Source organism: Rhinolophus sinicus, linkage group LG13 (genome assembly GCF_036562045.2).
Source record: "Rhinolophus sinicus isolate RSC01 linkage group LG13, ASM3656204v1, whole genome shotgun sequence".
Classification (NCBI taxonomy): domain Eukaryota; kingdom Metazoa; phylum Chordata; class Mammalia; order Chiroptera; family Rhinolophidae; genus Rhinolophus; species Rhinolophus sinicus.
The window spans coordinates 34,134,521-34,154,223 of NC_133762.1; the positions used below are offsets into that span (position 1 = coordinate 34,134,521).

Consider the following 19,703-nt stretch of genomic DNA (forward strand, 5'->3'; position numbering starts at 1 on the left):
TCAGATCCATTCTCACCCTTCTTATGCAATCTAATTTCCTTTTGGGGGACCAGCTAGTCCTATATGTTCAGTGTTAGGGGACCTTGGGCACGTGACCCAATTAGAATCTCTCCTTTACGTCTTTGAATCTAGCAAGGAGTGACATAAGGCTTGATATTCATTCATGTAGCACAGGAAGGGGGGTTAATAACATAATTTCTGGAAACGGATAGCCTTATCCAATTCTGGGCTGTACGGTATACTACTATCTTACATTGGGCAAGTTGCATAGCCTCTCTGTGCTTTGGTTTTTTTGTTTGTTTGTTTTTTCCATCTGTGAAAAGGAGGACAATAATAGAAGCTACCTCATAACTATTACACACTTGGAGAAGTAGCAGAAATGTAGAAAATTCTATTTTGGTGTGTGTCTGTCTTAATGTGATTCCATCTGTCTTCATGGGCTCTCAACCCATTCCTGCCATTGAGAGCCTTGGAGCATCTCACTTGTTCCCGTGTTTTGCAGAGGACAGGCTCCCAGCCTTCTCATTGATTTTGTGTGCACCTGCTTAAAATTTCTCTGTTTAACTCAGAGTCAATCTCTGTTGCCTGCAACCCCAGAACGCTAGCTGTCATGCCAGTTCTGTTTCACTGCAAAGCTGGGATTCTAGAAACTCCAAGCTCTGATCCCCTAACTCCTAGTGGAATTCTGCACCTGACATCAGCAAGTCTGTTCTCTCCCAAACTCATGTCTGAAGTAGTGATACCAAAACCATCCAGAGTGACTCCCAAAGGCTGGAGAAAGTTTAGCTGATTGCTTAGTAAATACCACTGAGGGATCCTCTGAGCTATGTGGCATTGTGAAACTATTGGAGATTACTAGTCCTAAATTAACAATGAGCAAATGGAAGTCCAAAGATGTAAAAGGACTTGTTAAAAAAAAAAGTGACATAGTATGATGGACTGGCTCCTAGCTCAGGTTCTTTCTGCTAAAACATTGATTAACCTGTGTGGGGTGGGTGATGGGCTGTGAATAAGGCTTGGGCTTTGAACATAAACCCTTACTATTGCACTTGTTCTTTTTCAGTTCTTTGCTTTCTTCAAATTTCTTTAAGCTTAGTACTACCTCAGGGCCTTTGCACATGCTATTCCTTCTGCCTAGAACTCTGTTTCTCCCCTGAGCCCCTCCCCCACTCTTCATCTAATTCTTTCCCCTCTTTCAAATTTAGGCTTCTCTGTCCCTCCCAAGAGCATGAACTCTAAGGTTATCCCCTTACAGTTCCCATGGGCAACATTTTTCTGTTTCCTTAGCAGTTAACACACTCAGTTATTATTATTATTTTTTTGGATTATCGTTTTCTGGTCTATCTTACCCCACTAGATTGTACTTTCCCTGAGGGTAGAAACCCTGACTTGTTCTGGCTCGGTGCTTGGCACAATGTTCGATAAATAAATGGATGAATCCCAGAGTCATCCAATCAGAAATCATCTAGTTTCTAGTCTCTCTCCAAAGTTGAGGAACAATGGCTTGGCCAAGGTCACAAAGCTAGTCATTTTCTGGTAGATACAAGACACTTACTTCATGCTACAAAATCTGAGTCAGGTATCATCGTCATCACCAGCCCCATTTTACAGATGAAGAAACTGAGGCTTACAACAGTTCCTGACTGGCCCAAATCTCCTAACTGGGAAGTGGACGAGGAGAAGACTCGAAGCCAGGCCTGATTCCGAAGTCTGTAGGCTCTGCCTTGCTCTGCCAGTCTGTAAATGGGGGCCGTCGAAGTGGGTGGCGCTGTGAGATGGAGACTGCAGCACGGGGGGAAAAGGAGGGGCGGTAGGACAAGGCGGCGGGCCGGCTCGAGCTCCTCTTGGCAGCCTGCGCGGCCTGGAGCCCGGAGAGGGGCGCCTGGTTCTCATCACGCGCGGGGCGGGCGGGGCGGAGGCGAGGCGCCGGCACAAAGGGCCGCCGTCGAGCTGCCTAGTCCCACGCAGGGAGCCGAGCTGGGACCCGGGCAGGGACCTCGGGCAGCCCCGCCCTGCTCTGCCCCGCCCCTGCGGCGGCCCCTAGTTGGTGGCCCGGCAGCGCCGTCCGCGTCTCTCCCTAGTCTCCTGTCTCTCGTAGTCTCCAGCCTCAGTTTCGCCCGTCTCTCGGGCACCTCCTCTTCCTGTCTCTCCCGCCTCCTCTCGGAGATGAAGCCGTGGTCGGCGCCCCGGGCTAACCTGCTCCAGTGCTAGGCAGGCGCCTGGGGACTGCACCGGACAGACTCATCCGCGGAACGACTGACCAGGCGCCCAGGAGAGGAGCAGCCGCTGCAGCTTGTAGCCCATCACCATGGTAACGCCTGCCAAGGCCTGGACCACCTCCCTCTATCTTCTTTTGGTGGGGCCCTCGAGGGGGTGTCCAGTGCAGACCCCGATCTGTTATGTAGAGACGACCCTCAGTACCAGGGGTCTGTACTTAACTGCCCCTCACCATCAGGGTTGGGGTGTTGGGGAGGTGCAGGAGCCCACCCCTGGCGATGTCCTCTCTGCGTTCTCGGCCTCCCTTTCTCTATGTGTAAAGAGAATGTTGTAAGACCAGATGACTTGTAAACTTTGATATTGTCCCATCGCACGGCTCTGGAATCCTGGCTCTTGGGCCTTGGACCAAACTTGGGGAGGTATTGCATTTCAGACTTGGGCCTGAGCGTCAGATGTGCCCACTGTCCCCGTAGGGGATTTGGATGGAGATGGGGGTTAAAGACCCCTCCCAGCCTAGTCAGACCCTGCAGGGCAAGGAGGGTTAGGGTGCAGAGAGGAGAGGAGAAAGTTGCTCACCAAAACTTGGGATGGTTTTGCTGTTTTAGACACAGGACAGAAAGTCAGATATGCACATTGTCGTGATTTGAGGTGCTCCCATGGGAACTGGGTGGGTGGTAAGCTTGTGGGGGGGGGGAGTGGGAGGGCAATACCCCCCATACTGTGACTTCCTGGGCTGGCACCTCAAGATTGAGACGAAGCATGCGTGTGTGTGTGCGTGTGTGTGTGTGTGTGTGTGTGTGTTTGAACAGAGAATGAAAGAAAAGTCTGTTTTCAGAGAATCCCGGCCCAGCTCCAGAAAGGTCCAGGAGCCTTGGGCAGATTCACACCAATCCACAGGAGTGGTGGGGATTTGGAAAAGGGCTGTAAAGACAGGCCAGGGCTTTAATCCCTTGACTGTGACGGACTGTGCTGCATTTGTGTGAGTTTTCACTATGCGCACATCCACATGCAGAAGAATTCTATATAGAGACGTGTTTACACACACACGCAGAGCACACCACAGCATGCTCCTGCTGACTCACACTGCTGAACACACATGCCCTCTCACACAATGCAAGCTTTGTCCACCTGTTCTCCCATACTGCTAAAATATGGGCACACACCTGCGTACACACCAGACATATTGCAAACGCAGGCTCCTAAATTCATACACCAGCAGGGCAGGTGTACACACGCATTGCTCTTGGAGCTGTTTGGTAATAATCATCAGAAGCTAATGTTATTCACCTCTCACCACAGGCAAGGCCCTGTACGAGGCAACTTACATGCGGGAGCTCTTGTAACTCACACCACCTCTAAGAGTAAACCTGCCCAAATCTCCACGCACAGATGGAGACCTGAGGATTGGGACCTTAAGTGGCTGCCCAAGGTTACCCTATCAGGAAGTCGGAGTTAGGGCAGTGTGAATTCTGAACCTGTGCTCAGCGGTCACCCCAGAACCACCCCAGAGGCAGCGGGACCAAATGGTGGTCACTAAACCTTGCCTAGTTTTGAACCTAACTCAGTTGTTAGTTTTAGAATCCAGAAACTGTTTTGTGGAACCCCAGGCCTAAGATCAAGGGTCAGGCACTGGGTGGTCCTCTCAAAGGATGAGCAACTCTTTCCTGAATGGGAATGATGGACAGAATTCCTTCCCACCGTTGTCTTTAACTATTAAAGGTTGTCACTTGCCCACCTCTTTGGCCTCCTCACCTTTGGACTCCAGATGCTCTGACCTTGGAGCCTCTTATGTTTCATACTCCCTCCTGTGAAAGGGCCTTTGCACGTGTTGTCCTGTTGGGTGGAACCCTTTCCCTAATGAATCCTGTACATCTCTACCCAAATGTCACCTCCTCAGGAAAGCCTTTCCTGATTTCCCCCACTCTCTAGCATGCCGTATATCTCTCCTTCATAACACCCATCACAGTTATAATTTTCGTGGGATGATTTAATTAATGGCTATCTAGCATTCTGAGGCAGCCCAGTGTCAGAACATCTTATAACAAAGGGTTTTAGGGTTTATCCAATCCCACGTTGCCAAAATTTTTGTATCATCATAACAATTTTTGCATATCCACGTAGTCCTGGATAAAGTATTATAAGGAAACAATAAAACCACTAATTATTATTTGCTTAATATTTTTCTTTAAATCAACTTACTTTATAAATTTAAACATATATTTAAATAGGAAATTTTATATCATGGCCATGGAAAGTCATCCATTGTCAGAAACGGATAGTAACTATAAAAACATGTACAGCAAAAGCAAATCCGTGTTAGAAAATTCTGGCTGGATGAGGTTGGCTGTGGATGATTCAAGCCCAAGGACTGCTTTCTTTTTGTTAAAAGGAATAATGACTAAGTGTTGAGAGGTATTTAAGCTATACTGAGCTGAGACTTTCTCTTTGGTGTCATCAAGAGGGCCAGAAGAGAATTGGAGTAACTTTCTTACTGTGATTTGATGTCGAGTTCATGTTCTCCCCAAATCGTCTTGTGGATCCCATCCCATGCTTTGAGAAAAACTAGCTGAGTCCAATCCAATTCATTCAACATTGCCAAAGTACTGACTTCATGGTGGCCCCCACAGAGCACCCACTGTGTGCTAGGTCCCACAGAGCACCCACTGTGTGCTAGGCCTTGTGTAAGGAGCTGGGGGAGAGATGTGGAAGCCCTGGTTCCTGCCTTGGGGGCTTGCAGTCCATGGGGAAGGCGGGCCCACTCACTGAAGATTCTGGGCTGTGTGACGGACGGTGGGTATCCCACCCTTTGCTTGAAAGCACATGTGCAATGAGAAGAGAAGAGATACAGATGGAACAGAGCTCTGAAGCATGGGAGGGAGTTTGCCCAGTCCAGGGAGGGATGCACTGCTTCCCAAAGTGAGGTACCTACCATGAGTCCTTGGAGGGCAGACTTCCGATGGCACTTAGATGAATATTTTTTTTATTTTTAGCTTCTCATCTTAATGAGTATTAGGAAGTGATTTTAACACCACAAGCACATGATAATAAATACAAATAAATGTATTCAAGTTGAAAATGAATTGACAAAGAGATGAATATGAAGTAAATAATAAACAATATTAACTAAATAATAAATGAGGACATGTGAACAGCAAGAAAAACTCATGAATGCAGCATGTGGGTGATTGCAGAGCTCTGGCTAGAGTGTAAAGTGTGTTGGAAAAAGTAGGAAAGGTATGCTGAGGGTAGACTGATGGGCCACCAATGCCAGGCCGAGTTGCTAAGGCAACAGGGAGCCACTCGAGGTTGTTGAGCAGTAGAGGGTCACAAAGGCCACTGCAGTGGCCAAAGGGAGGCCTGGCCTGGTGGCAGAGAGCCTGGAGAAGAGGCAAAAGAGTTGGTAGTTACATGCATAGGTTCATATCCCATGCATGTAACTAGAGGTGGAGACTTGGGCTCAGTTTCTTACTGGAGGTGGAGACTTGGGCTCAGTTTCTTAACCTGTAAAATGGGAATAAAAATACCCATCCGCTAGACTTGTTGGGAAGATGAAATAAAATAATACATGCAAGGTACTTAGCACTAATACAGAAACGTTGCTCAGAAAGAAGAAACTCTAGTTATAATCGTTAACATCATGTGGCTTGGGAGGAAGATGGTGAGCCTCAGGGCAGGGCAAAGGGGACAGGAGAACAAAAACAAACAAACAAACAAACAAACAAACAAAGGCTCAGAGAGGTAGGTGAAGAGACCTGCTGAAGATCACACAGATGATACATGACAGAGCTGGACTGGACATGGGTCTTCTGACACCCACTTGCTTCTCAGTTCACTGCAACTGGGCTGTTTTTCCAGTTTCTGAAAGTTTTTTTTTTAATAAGGAGCCAGTTCTCACTCATACCTCCACCCACACAAAAATAAAAACGATTTAAAGCAGGAGAAGTTTTAGTTGGATGAGAGCGAGAACTTCCTGGCAGCCAGAGCCCCAGAATGCTCGTTTGAGAATCTCCAGCCTAGAGAAGTTCAAGAGGAGTGTCCCAGGTGGTTGAAACTGGTGGTCACCACCTGACACCCCCTGAGTTGTATCTGGCTCACAGATATGTTTGTTTTGGCCACAACCAACAGTAACAATTGGGAGGTTTTACTCAGGGATCAGTAGATCAAGCGTTACTGGGCTAGGGCAACACTCGGCTAAAGCTGATGAGATGAGGTGTGTGCCTCAGGCTCCACTACTCCCTTTTGTTTCCTGACAGTGAGGGTGACTGTCAGGGGCCACTCACCAAGGGGCTAGAGGGGTTGTCTTCTCACACTCAGTGCACTCCATCTTCCATGTCACCTGTCAGGCCCCTGTAGGCATTTGCATTTGCAGCTGCTGGTTTAGACTCTCCCTGGGCCTGAGTAGAGAGATGGACGGGACAGATCGTTTTAAACTTTCTCACCAACTGAGGAGTAACTGATCCCATGTAGAAACCACATCTTAATTCTGAAACTTCCTGGACCTGATTATACCTTGAATTCTAGAATGGCCCAGCTGGAAGGGCCACTGGAGATAGATAAGTCCAATGTACCCATTTTATATGTGGGCAAACTGAGGCCAAGGTCACCTAGTGAGTCAAAGGTGGAATCCCACCTTCTCAAAGCATTCCTGTCACAGAGGAGAGCAGGTGTTGAAGGCAGCCCTAGGGCACTGCCGACTGCAACTTTTTTCAACGCTCTGTCTTCCCAAGCTAAGAGGTGCTGATGCTGAGTGATTCTAAGATCTTTGCCTGGTGGAGCAAATGAGTAAATCTGAACCTTTAAGAAAAGTTCAGCTGACATCTCAGGAAGCCCGACTAACAACATCTGGTGAGACCATTTAAAAAGAGAACCAGCCTTAAAAATATATACAACCGCACTTTTATTCCCCCCCCCCCCCCCCCCGATGATAAAAGCTCTACAAGTTGGTTACAGAACGTTTGGAAAATCCAGCAAACTATGAAGAAAATGAAAACGGTGCCTTACAAGGCCCTGCCCGTCACAGCCCTCAGGGGGAGCCAGTTAACACTCTTTGATGGCTTCTTGGCTTACACACGGTTTTTCACAGTGGAGATCAGACCGCATGGGAAGTTTTCTTTTTAAAAAATTCCAATAATCAGAAGAGTAGTTTGTTACTTTTGGGGTGGGAGTGGGGGTGATGGAAATCCCGGATATTGATCTGGGTAGTGATTATAAGGGTACGTACATAGGTAAACATGTATCCACCTATGCCCTTCATGTTTGTTTATTTTACTATATAAAGAGAATACTTAAGAGTACGATAATAATTGAGGCACATTGCAAAGACACTGAGACAGAAGTATACAAAAACATTCCTCTTTTTTCTTCCTGTGCCCAGATGGAACTACTGAGAACAGATACTTCTCTGTGTCCTTCTGCAGCATGACAACGTCCCCATGTCAATCTAGAAGGTCCATGAGCATCATCTACCTGGGTGCCAGCCCTGTGGGCTGGGTATAGCTGGTCCCTTGGTGGGCGCCTTCTCTGGCCCTGAGTTGCAGGGGAGGGGCCTGGAGGCTGCAGACTGGCTCTGGCTTGTCTCACCTCTTCCTTTCCAGCTTCACGCTGTCTCCTGCCGAGGAATAGTTAAAGGCCCAGCCAGGCTGTGCTCACTGGGAAGGAATGGAAACATGTCGATTAAGTTTCACGGAAATCATTTTGAGGGGCCCACGTCTGGCCAACGGTGTTTGGGTTCCTGTGGTCCCAGGCTAAGCTGCCCGGTTGATTGTGAGTGAAGAGTGGCCAGCTTTCCTTCCTGCAGCTGCCAGGGTCCTTCATGACATGCTTCCCCCAATACTTGGAAGTCTTATGAACCCCTGGGGTTCAGGCCTGTAGCAGGTAATGCTCTGGCCAAGGGCTCGGGGTCCTGTTAACTTGGAACATTCTTCCTCGTTACTGGCTGCTCCTTAAATGGTTACAGTGTGTGCGGCCAGCTGAGCCAATTTGTGAAAGCCAAGGGCGTCCCAGTCTGCGAGCCTTAGTCTCTGAGAGGTAAACAGCTTCTTTAGGCCCCATTAGAAACAGCGCAGGACAGGCAGTTGGGAAGGCCACCCCCCAAGGCTGGTGGCTGCTGGTGGCCCCAAAGGAGATGAGTCCCCAGGGTATCGGGAAAGAGGGCAGACTTGGCTGATTCAGACCTGGTTTGGATCCTGGCTCTGTCTTCTTTTCTCTGTGATCTTGGGCAGGAGTAGCCTCAGTTGTTTTATCTGCAAAATGGTATGTTCCAATTAGGCCCTAGCATCATTGTGTGGCTAAGCAAGTAGGTGTGAGGAGAGGGCCTGGTGCACAGTAGGTGCCTGGAAACTGTTGTTATTCTTGGAGTGACCAGAGTGGATTCAGGTAGAGACCAGGCGAGGGAAGATGTCTTCACACAGAAGCTGTAACTTGAGCTTTGCCTGACAGGATGAGGAAAAATAAATAATAATTAATAACAAGAACAGCAGCAACGTCTTTTATGTTTCTCAAGATGCTCTGTATCCGTTATCTCCTTGTATCTCCAGAACAATCTCTGAGCGAGACAGGATAGGAACTAGAATCCCCATTTATAGAAGAGGAAACTGAGGCATGTCAAGGAACAGCTGGTTTAGCTCATTGCTCCCAGAGGTTGGGATGTAGACGCAGTTGGGACACAGGTTGTCACAGACTGGAACTAAGCGACATGGAATCATGTGGTGAGAGAGTCGGTCCCTTTTGAATTCTCCTCTCACCTTCTGTGGACCCCAAGAGAAAGCCTCTCTCTGGGGTTGATGTGTTAACACCTTTCAAATGTAAGGCAACCTCACTTTGAAAGAAAGAGAAGACTTACTGAGCATTTAGCAGGTGATCAGATGTGCCTAGAATTTAATGGCAATATTTGTTTTCCTTATTTACTTTTTATTTTGGAAAATATTTTATTTTAATAGAAATAGAACAGTAAATATAAAACATAGTTTATGTAATAAATGTGAATTTATTATATATTTATATAAAGTACATACTATAGCTATGATAATAATAAATGACATGTTTATAGAAATGAAATAATATGAAAACCACCCAATGCATCATTGGGTTTTTTGTGTTTTTTTGAGTTTCATTCTATTTATCCAATTTATACTGATTTTTCCATTTAAAGTGGTGATAGAATAATAATATAATATGACCACAAAAATAGCAGTGATGCGTGTTGTTGATGAGCACCTACTAAGTGCCAGTCCTGTGCAGAGAATTTACATGTATTATTTCATTCAATCTCGCTCAACTCCTTAAGGTGGGTGTGATGACAATCTCTAGTTTTACTGATGAGAAAATTGAGGCAGAGAGGTAAGTAACTTGCCAGGTCCAATATCAGAAAGTGACAGAGCCAGAACTTGAACTTGGGCAGTCTGGCTATATTCTCATAACCAGTATGGTGACATAGAGTCTCCTTTTAAAATGCAATTATGTAAGTTTTTTAAAAAGTGAGTGGATTTAAAGAAAAATAGTAAGTGCTAATAGCACCAATGGTACTAGGATATGCTAAAAGTCATGAAGGTGACAGTGAACGACTGAATTTCCCAAAACTAAACGAAACAAACCTAGCCCAACACCATGTGCACACAAGAGGCTCAGAGAGGAAAGACATTTACCCAAGAACACACAGTAAAGTGGAACCCCAGGGAGCCAAGGCCCTGGGAGAGGCTAAGTAGAGTGGGAAGGGCATGTGGCAGGGGAGGGGTGCTGGCCTAATTGACTCAGTGTGTCTGTGTGTTCACAGATGTCAGACATGGCCTTCCAACTCCCTGTCCCTGGTCCCACTGCTGTCATTAGGATTGCACGGGTGAGGGGTATGTTTTGGGGTTTGACCTTGTTTGGAGGGGTATTAGTAGAGGTTATCAGGCCAGCTGAGTCAACCAGACTGCCAATTGAAGGCCCCCACCCACCTCATTGTGAAAATAGCCCCTCCTGGGCAAGCGAATTTTCAACATTAAGGACCTGTGGTCCATCGTCCCTTCTGAGCTTACCACCATGACAGTGCCAGGTCCCTCTTTCCTTCAGAGTGAGGGCGACAGACATCCATTCATTCATTCTACAAAGAACGATCGAGGGCCTGCCCTGTGCCTAGTGCCATGTGGGGAGTGAGACACAGTGGTGACACTGGCATTTGTCTGAATGCCCTGGGCCAGTGTCCCATTTTCCAGCCTCCTGACATTAGAATCTTGCTGGGATCGAGAAAGGCCATCTTCCTCCTCCTCTAAGTCCGTATTTTATTTCCTTGTCTCCAGAGGCCGCATTTATAAAAATGAGGATTCTTATTTATTCTCTTCCTTTACATCCCTTATCAATAGATGGACTCAGAGCACGCAACCAGTCTGGGCAACTATTAGGCTTTTTAATGGCTTCCATTAGGCTTTTTAGGAGTTGAAAATCATAACCATGGATTCCATTACTGTACCTCGGTGGGAACCTCTGGCCTTGTCCATTTTACAGATGGAAAAACTGTGGTTGAGGGAGAGACATGTTATTCATCCTTCCACGACATCTACCGAGCTCCTATTTTGTGCCAGCGGCTGAAGGCCCGAGAGGAATAGAAGCCAGTGCCTGCTGTATTCATTTCTGTTGCTGTTGCAGCAAGTGATCACAAACTTAGTAACTTAAAGCAACAGGAACTGGTCATCTTGTGGTTCCACAGATCAGAAGGCAAACTCAGGTCTCACTGGGCTCGCGTCAAGGTGCTGGCAGGCTGCCTTCTTTTCTGGAGAGTCTATGGGAGAATCCGTTCGCTTGCCTTTTCCAGCTTCCACGTGCTAGGAGCCGCCTACATTCCTTGGCTCTGCCTCCATTTTCAAAGCTAGCAGCATCCCCTCTCACTGATCCTTCTTCCATAGTCGCATTTCCCTCTGACTCTAGCCTCTTCTGTACTGTCTTGCACTTTTGAGGACCTTGTGATTGGATTGGACCCACCTAGAAAATCCAGGATCATCTTCCTATTTTAAGGTCAGCTGATCAGCAACCTTTATTCCATCTGCAACATTCATTCCTCTTTGCCACGTAAGGTAAGAGGTTCACAGGTTCCAGAGATTAGGATATGGGTATATTTGGGGGCCATTATTCTGCTGACCATTCCTGTCCTCAGAAAGCCCGGAACCCACGGAGGGAAACAACAACCCATGTGGGAACCACTGTGATAGTGGCACCATTGAAGCCCAGAAAAGGGGGCACTTGACCCAGGGGGATGGGAGGAGGTAAGTGAGAGAAAATCTCAGCCAGGTAAAGAGGGAGTGAACGTGGAAGGTCTCCAGGGAAGGAACAGCATGTGCAAAGTCCTGGAGATGAGTGAGAGAATGCACGTGTCATCGTGAGAGGCAGTGAGGCTGGCGATGAGGCCGGGTTGGTGCTCAGTGGCAAGGTCATGGGGCATTTGAACGCCTGGTGGCAGGGTGCTTTCTGAAGGCAATGGGGAGTCTTTGAGGGTTTTAAGCAGGAGACTGATGAGGTCAGGTTTGTATTTGGGAAAGGTCACTCTGGGGTCCTGGTGGAGAGTAACTGGAACTGAGGCTGACTAGAGATTGGGAGCCAATGAAGAAGTGATTCATGGACCAGGTGATGGAGGCCTGAATCGGGGCAGGAGCAGGGAAACAGAGCAGAACGAGTACGTTTTTGAGCTTTTGGAAGCGAGAAGACTATATAAGACATGGCTGAGAGCTGTTTGTGGGCAGGGGAGGCAGGAGTCGAGGGCAGGATGATGAGCAGATTTCTGGCCTGGCAGCTGACTAGATGGTGGGGACATCCCTGAGGTAGGTACATGGGGTGGGGGGCGGAGTGGTGTGAGGACGGTATTGAGTTGGGTTTGATGTGTTCATGGTCTGTGCTTAATAGACCTCTAGGGAAGGCATCCAGGAGGCAGCTGGATATAGGACACTGGAGCTCACATATCAATTATATCAGCTAGTATTAATTAGTTACTGCTGTGTAAAAACCCACCCCAAAATTCAGTAGTAAAACACAGCCATCACTTATTATCACTCAGGCACCTGAATGTTGACCAGGGGTTTTCAGATCTAGGCTGGGCTTCACTGATGGTTCTACTTCTAACTATAGGTCTTCAGGTCAGCCAAGGGGTGGGATTTGGAGATACTGATCTCTCCTCCCTGTGGCCCTGACCTGGGTGCATCCCCTAATTCCTCCACCCCACCTTGGAGCAGCGGATGACATTTGAGCAAAGACCTGCAGGAGGCGAGGGAATGAGGATGTCTTGAGGGAGAATATTCTAGGCAGAGGGAGCAGCCAGTGCAAAGGCCCTGAGGTGGGATTGTGCCGAGTGTGTTTGAGGAACGTGAAGGAAGGCTAATGTGGCTGGAAGGGGTGAGTGAGGGGGAGGGGGCAGGAGAGGAGCTCACAGAGATAGCAGGGGCCTTCGTCACGTGGGGACTGGAAGATCATGGGAAGTGGACACTACCCTTACTGTTACAGCTACTGTAACTTTTTTATCCTCTCGCCCTGTCCCCCCCAGGACCCCCCATCCCTGGACGCTGCCATCCAGCATGCCCTGGCAGGCCTCTATCCTCCTTTTGAGGCCACGGCGCCCACTATCCTGGGGCAGGTGTTCCGTCTCCTGGATTCAGACTTCGGGGGGGATGGGCTGAGCTTCCTCCTGGATTTCCTCATCCCTGCCAAGCGCCTGTGTGAGCAAGTGCGAGAAGCAGCCTGTGTAAGTTGGAAGGGATGCCCCCTAAATGGAGCAGGAAGGTCACTGGGCCCTTTGTTCTCTGACATCCAGGAGTCCATCACATTTACACTTTCACGAGCGGGGAGGAGGTCTGGATAAAGGGCATCCTTGTGGGTTCCCTGGCCCCCAGGAGCCTGCCCAGGGGCTGACATTGTTGGCATCACCAGACTGCTTTGGCTGGAGTGGGGCAGCTTCAATGGAAACAGCAGAGAATGTTCCAGATCTTCCCTGGAGCCCTTGAGTCCGTAGGACTCGCACTTTTCCCCCAGGAGACGCCTTCAAACTCAGATCTCAGGAGGCCTCTCCTGAAGCAAAATGGAAAGAAACGTGTTTTAGGCAGGACTCATTGGCTCCAAATGACAGATCCTTACTCAGACCTGGGCAAGGTGATCCAGCTTCAGGCCCAAGTTTATCCACTGATCAATCCCCTTAAGGACCCTTCTGTCTCTTGTTTCTTTTCTCTGCTTCTCCTTGCTTGCCAGCATCATTCTTACAGGCTAGGTGTTCCCACAAGGCTGGAGCCCAGGGCAGCTCTGGGATCAAATTCTACCTTGGAGAAGAAAATGAACTCTTCCCCATCAGCTGCACATAGAAAAATTGCCAGGAAGGATCACGATTCGTCAGGCTTGGGTCTTATGTCTATGCCTGGACCAATCACTGCAGCCAGATAAATGGAGAACCAGGATTGGCCAGGCTTGGGTCATATGCCTTCCTCTATGGTCAAAGGGTAGAGATTGTTTTAAGAAAAGACTAGGGAGAGGCCTTTGGAGACCAAACCTCAGATGCCCACTGCTGGAACTTGCCCACACCCTTCACAGGTTTGCCAACTGTGCCCTGCTCCGCTGTTATTTAATGTCCATTCCCTGCCACCCCAGCCTCAAGAATCACTAAGAGGCTTTTAGGTCCCACCAGCCTTTCCTCAGTTGCTGATGCTTGCCAGGGACATGACACACCAGGAGCAAAATGTAAAGGTGGGACCATGTGCATTCTTTCAGGGGATAGAAAGAAATGGACTGTGGCAGCTAAAAGGTCAGGCTTAAGAGCCAGAATTAGAGATGGTTGGAGCTGAAAGGAAATTGAAATCATTCATTTAATGTGCTTAGCTCGCAGAGCTAGCTCTGTACACATTCATTGTTATTATAGGAGAAGGATGATTCTCGTTTGCAGCCAACTCCCACATATCCACATTGCATTATTTCATGTGCATCCTTACCCATCATTATTTCTTCTCCCTGACAAGCTATACCACTGCCCACTTCCGTTATTTGGCCATTAAAACTGCATTTGTACTGTCCTCTTCCCCATTTCTCCCAGGGACAAGGGTCACAACCTTTTGATTTCTTTATTTTTAATTATAGGTGACTTTAATTTAATTGTAATGATAGGTGAATTTTTGTCACCTCAGAGCAGTGGGTAGTAGCATGGAATTAACCGTATGGCCTCAGGGTCATATGAACCCCAGGATCAACTCCAGGCTCCATCACTATGAACTTGGGGGATCCATGTCACTGCTCTGAGCTTCAGTGTCCTTATGTGGAAAGTGGAAATATTAATAACACAGCACCTACCTCGCAGATACTCATAGCACAGAGCCTGGCATGCAGTAAGCGCTCAGTAGCTGCTGCCTGTGCCTATCCCATTTCCTCCTTTCTCCCTCTGCAATAAGAATGTGCTAGCCTCCATGTTTGCCTTCATTACCGCCAGCACCCAGAGGCAGACAGCTATCCTCCGAGGAAGTCTCGTGGGGCTTGGGGACAGATACAGCTGGCATAGTCCTGCTTTTGCCACATGTCAGCTGGGTGACTACACATCCATTTCACCTCTTTCACCTCTCTGAGCCTCATTTTCCTCATATGGAAAGTGGGACTAATAATGCCTGAACTGGCTGCACCCCTGAGTTCCAATGAGAGTCAAGCAAGATGGTTGTAATCATTATCTCTGTGGTGCTTTGCTATTTGCAAAATACCGCTGGGCTGTTCTGTCTCATTCAGTGAGAAGGTGAGGAAAACATGTGGTAAACAGCAGAGGGTGAAGTGAAAGGGGTGGAATACCCCGCAGACTCGTGGGCTTTATGGATATGCAGCTTCTCTGAGGCAGCCGGGTCGACAGTGTAACTGATACGAGCGAGTTTATCAACTTGGGGTACAAGTATGATCAGATCTCATTATTTCTCCAACCAATAATTCCAGGAAACACCTGCTTCATTAGAAGGCAGTTCAGTGTTCCCCATACACATCCAAATTATGTAAGATTATCCAGGATTTACTCAATCTATAGGAATCAGACTCTTTTCCGAAAGCCAGGTAGAGAAAGACCTGTTCGATGGAGTGTTGTTTCTGTGGTTGCCACATGGTGTCACTGTTGGACACGGGTCCTGCACAGCCCAGTGAAGACGCTCAACTAAGTGGAACACACCGGGGTCCAGACAGACTCCAGGAAGACTCGCTGTATCTGTCCATGCAGAGAATTGCCGGCACCTTCTGTTAAACAAAAAAAAATTTTTTTTTAAATTTTGCTTCCCCTGCCATGTTGTTACCCCTAATGCAAAATGAAAAAACAATAAACAAATAAATAAAGAATAAACATTCAGGCCCAGGAGAGTGGAATGTCTTTTTCAAGCTCGTCTAGAAAGTTACGGACAGGGTCATATTTCCTGACTTTTCACTCAGTGTTGCTTCTACTTCACTCTGTAATCTCTCTCTTTAAAAATTAGAGAATGGTATAAAAGCAGTAAATGATCTTTTTTGTTTTTTAATTGAAAAATCTCCACAGTTTTCCACAGAGTGAATGCTGTCAAAAAGAGAGGGAATTAATATTTATTGAACATGTACCTATTACATGCCAGGCATTATGTTGGTTTAAAATATATATACATATATATACATACATATACATATATACATATATATACATATATATATATATATATATATATATGTCAATCATTGTACTTCATCCTCATACCAGCCCAATAATACCAATATGTATCGTTATTCCTATCTGCAAATAGGAAAAATGAGGCCCGATGAAGTTAACTAATTTGCACAAATGAATGATTCAGGCCTTGGAATCCATGTCTCCCTAAAATGGAGGGCTCCAAGTTGAGCTGGGTTGAGAAGAATTTTGGAAAGGTGCAGGGGAGAAGAGATGATCCTCATGGGAAAAGTGCTTGCTGACCAGGGCCTGGCACTCAGAGCTTTTCTCCCTTGGCCCAGTAGGCTAGCAGGTATTTTCAAGGCCAGGGCCAGGACTAGGGTGAGGCAAGAGGCACCAAAGGTGCAGTGTTTCAGAGGTGCTCACTCTCAGGCTGTGAGGCTTGCAGGACCCCGAGAGTGGGGCCTCCTAAGATGCTACATCCTAGCTTCTCTCTTGCCTCACCCAAGTCAGTGACCTGTTCCAGATTCCTTCTGGGAGGGGGAAGGAAGTAGACCCATGGGCGGGGCTTTCAGGGCCAGATTCTCTGACATCGTCCCCTTCTCTCCACAGGTCCCCTACTCACACTGCCTCTTCCTGCATGAGGGCTGGCCGCTGTGCCTGCGGGATGAGGTTGTGGTCCATCTAGCACCCCTCAATCCCCTCTTATTACGCCAGGGAGACTTCTACCTTCAAGTCGAGCCCCAGGAGGAGCAGTCTGTCTGCATCGTGATCAAGTGCCTCTCCTTGGACCTCCGCACGGTGGACACAAAGCCTGTTCCTGCATCATCCTACCCTATACTTTTCACCCAAGAGTGGTTGGAGGCCATCAACAGTGACTTTGAGGGCAGTCCCCTACGCAACTGCCTGGTAGCCTCAGAAGAGGGGATTGCCCCTGTGCTCTGGGCCAAGATAGCCAGCCCGGAGTTTGTGGTTGACACCCCCCCGGCAGTGCCTGCTCTCTCCCCGGCCTGGGGGTCCCTGCAGTTAGAGGCACTCGATTTGAGTGGCCCTCAAGAGTGTCACCAGGCCAGGTCCCCAGGAAGCCAGGTGCTTCTTAGCCGGAGCTTGGCCAAAGGTAAGGGCAGGACATCTGGGAGCAAGTACCCAGGACTCATCAAGGTGGAGCAAGCCGGGCCTGGGGATGTGGCCTTCAGGATGGACGATATGGTCAACCAGGACTTGGGGGGAGACTATGTGGCTCTCCTGGACTTTTCCCGAGAAAGCAAAGGAGGGTCTCCCAGTAGGGAGGTAGAGACACCCAGTGGGTGTCCCCTTGGAGCACTGGAAGAGCCATCCGGAACTAAGGCAATACCTGTCTCTCAAAGGCTGCTGCCTCTCTCAGGGGCCAGCAGGGGACTTTCCTTGGAAAAACTGGCTTGTGCAAAGCCAGCAAGCTTGGAGGAGGAGCCCTGCACTTTGGGCTTGAGGGGAAAGGTCGACCACAAAGCCTCCTCCCACAATTCAGAATGCCCGTCCCAAGAGCCCTACCTCAACGTCCTCGAGAAACCACTGCACTCTGCCTCTGTCCTCGGGACAGGTGTCTCAGAAGAGCCAGCTGCCTCCAAGATGCAGGGGCCTCTGGGAAACCCAGAGGACATGGTCCAGTTCAGGCCTGGACCAAAACAAGCATCCTTTCCCTGTCTGTGCCCAGCTTCTCCTCCTGCTGCTCCAGCCCTTGAAACCAAGATGGGAAAGAGGACCAAACAGGGAAATGGGAGATTTCCCCAGTCTGTGACCGACACCTCCTCTTCCGGATCCCCAACTCCTGGGCTCAAATTCTCATTCTTGAAGGGGCAGAGGCAAGGCCCCGTGCCCCCTGAGAAAGCCTTGCTCCAGCATGACGGGCCCTGGAAGGTCTTGTTTTCACTCTATTCCCCGAAACCCAACCGCGCCAAGTACTTGGGGAAAGGTAAGGTGCCCACTTGCTCAGCTGGAGAGGGAAACTGTTCTCTGGATGGGATCAGGCTGTCAGGAATAGAGACCCACCTGAGCTGGCTCAGTCTCAGGAGTTTAGAGCACAGGGTGGCATGTCAAGAAGCTTGAAGTCTTTTGGGTCTGGAACTGAGCAAAGTACTATAACTGTCCTATGGTGGCCTGAGTCCACACCCCAGGGTCATCACACACTGGCTGGGTGACTCTGGTCAAGGACTTAACTTCTCAAAGTCTGGGTCTCCCTCTCTGAGCAATGGGGATCTCACTTGCCTTGCAGAGTTGTTTTGAGGTTCCAAGAGACACGAGAAGCAAGGAGCTTACCACAGTGCCTGGCATATAGTAGGAGATCAATAGTCGTAAGCTATTATTATTAGTCAGAAGGTCAAAGAGAAAACATTTTCCCAGGAAAATCCATCTTTTGCTTAACACCCTTTTCTTTGTTGCTTTTTCCAGCTGGAACAACTCAGACAAAACCATCTGGCCCGGCTGCTGACTCAGGCCCACTGACTGGAGAAAAGGCTGGTTTCCCAGAAGCTTCGGCAGGCCCTCCGGGAAAAGGCCCTACTCTGGATGAGGAGCTGCCGGGGCCTGAGCCCAGGATTGGGGCACTGAGTGTGGAGATTGTCTACTCCAGGATAGCATGCCTGCCAGGTCCTGGGGTTATAGGGACCGGTGGAAGTGGAAGGGAGGGAGCTGGGGATGGGGAATTCCCTGAACATCCTCAGATGCCGGTGGCTGTGGGGGAAGACAGGGAAAGTTCTGGAGGCCTGTGTTCTGGACTGAGCCTCCCTGGGACTTAGATTCATCATCTTCCCAATGAAGGAGTTGGATTATATGAAAGCAGTTTCTAGGTTCCCATCCAAACATCCATCCATCCGTCCATCCATCCGTCCATCCATCCATCCATACATCCATCCTTCCATCTACCTACCCATCTAAAAATCCATCTAGCCATCCATCCATCATCCACCCATCCATCCACCTACCCACCCACTCATCCAAACATCCATCCATCCATCCATCCATCCATCCATCCATCCATCCATCCTACTTTCAGTGAGGCACCCAAGGTGGTTGTCTTAGGCTTCCCAGAGAGAGGGATCCTTGGGAAAGTGATTTGTTTTATTGAAGGTTGCTCTCAGGAAAAGAGGAGTGAGGGAAGCAGGGCAGGATTGGGGACGAGCTAAGCAAGGATGTGGCCTGATCCCACAGGGAGCTCTGGGGCATGAATTACAACACCGACCTGATTCTATCTTAAGGTGCAGGAGGCTGGCCTTTTTGTGCTTGAGTCTGTCGGTCATTAACCCAGGCTGATCCTGGGTGGGAATGCAAACTGAGCCAGTGCTCCAGTTCAGCAGAGGGCAATTCTTCAGAGAAAAGGGCATCTGTGAGCCATTTACAGCCAATACTTACAGCTGCTGGGGGATGGGTGCTCTGGCCTGATGAGGGTGTCTGTGTGGGTCATTAATAGCATCAAATACACAGGGCGTTATCATTCCTGTTTAATATTTATTCACCGTTGCAATAAATATTTATCGAACACCCACTGTGTACCAGGCCCTGAGTTTAGCACTGATGATTCTGCAGGGAACATGTCTGATATGTTCTTTGCTTTCAGGAAGTCTATATTCTAGTGGTGGAGAAAATTCAACAGGTTATTACAACAGGGCATTGCAACTCAGTGTAGAAACATGGTGACCAGGGGCTTCGGTGGGACAGATGTCTGTGTAACCCCAAAACTCATTCCATGGGCTTTACTTCTCAGGGTGCCCAGGACAGAGGGAGACCAGAGGAAGGTGAGGCTACCTCTTTATTGAGGAGGGGTTCAAGGATGAATTTTCTGAGGAGGTGGCTTTTGAGCTGGGTCTGGAAGGATGAAGAATTCAGAGTTCACAGGGGGAGGAAAGGGCATTTC

At 48.5% G+C, this 19,703-nt stretch overlaps 1 protein-coding gene across 2 annotated transcripts in view; it reads left to right on the forward strand.

The window, feature by feature from the left end:
* Window positions 1-19,703, forward strand: part of KIAA1755 (KIAA1755 ortholog) — a 48,143-nt gene that overhangs the window by 9,872 nt on the left and 18,568 nt on the right. The window contains exons 3-6 of one of the 2 annotated variants that reach the window (XM_019750244.2): window positions 1,612-2,311; window positions 12,725-12,922; window positions 16,427-17,765; window positions 18,242-18,439. In XM_019750244.2, the coding sequence (XP_019605803.2) occupies window positions 2,309-2,311; window positions 12,725-12,922; window positions 16,427-17,765; window positions 18,242-18,439 (1,738 nt within the window). In that variant the 5' untranslated portion in view covers window positions 1,612-2,308. The remainder of the gene's footprint in view (window positions 1-1,611; window positions 2,312-12,724; window positions 12,923-16,426; window positions 17,766-18,241; window positions 18,440-19,703) is intronic. The other variant, XM_074317328.1, reaches the window with a different exon arrangement.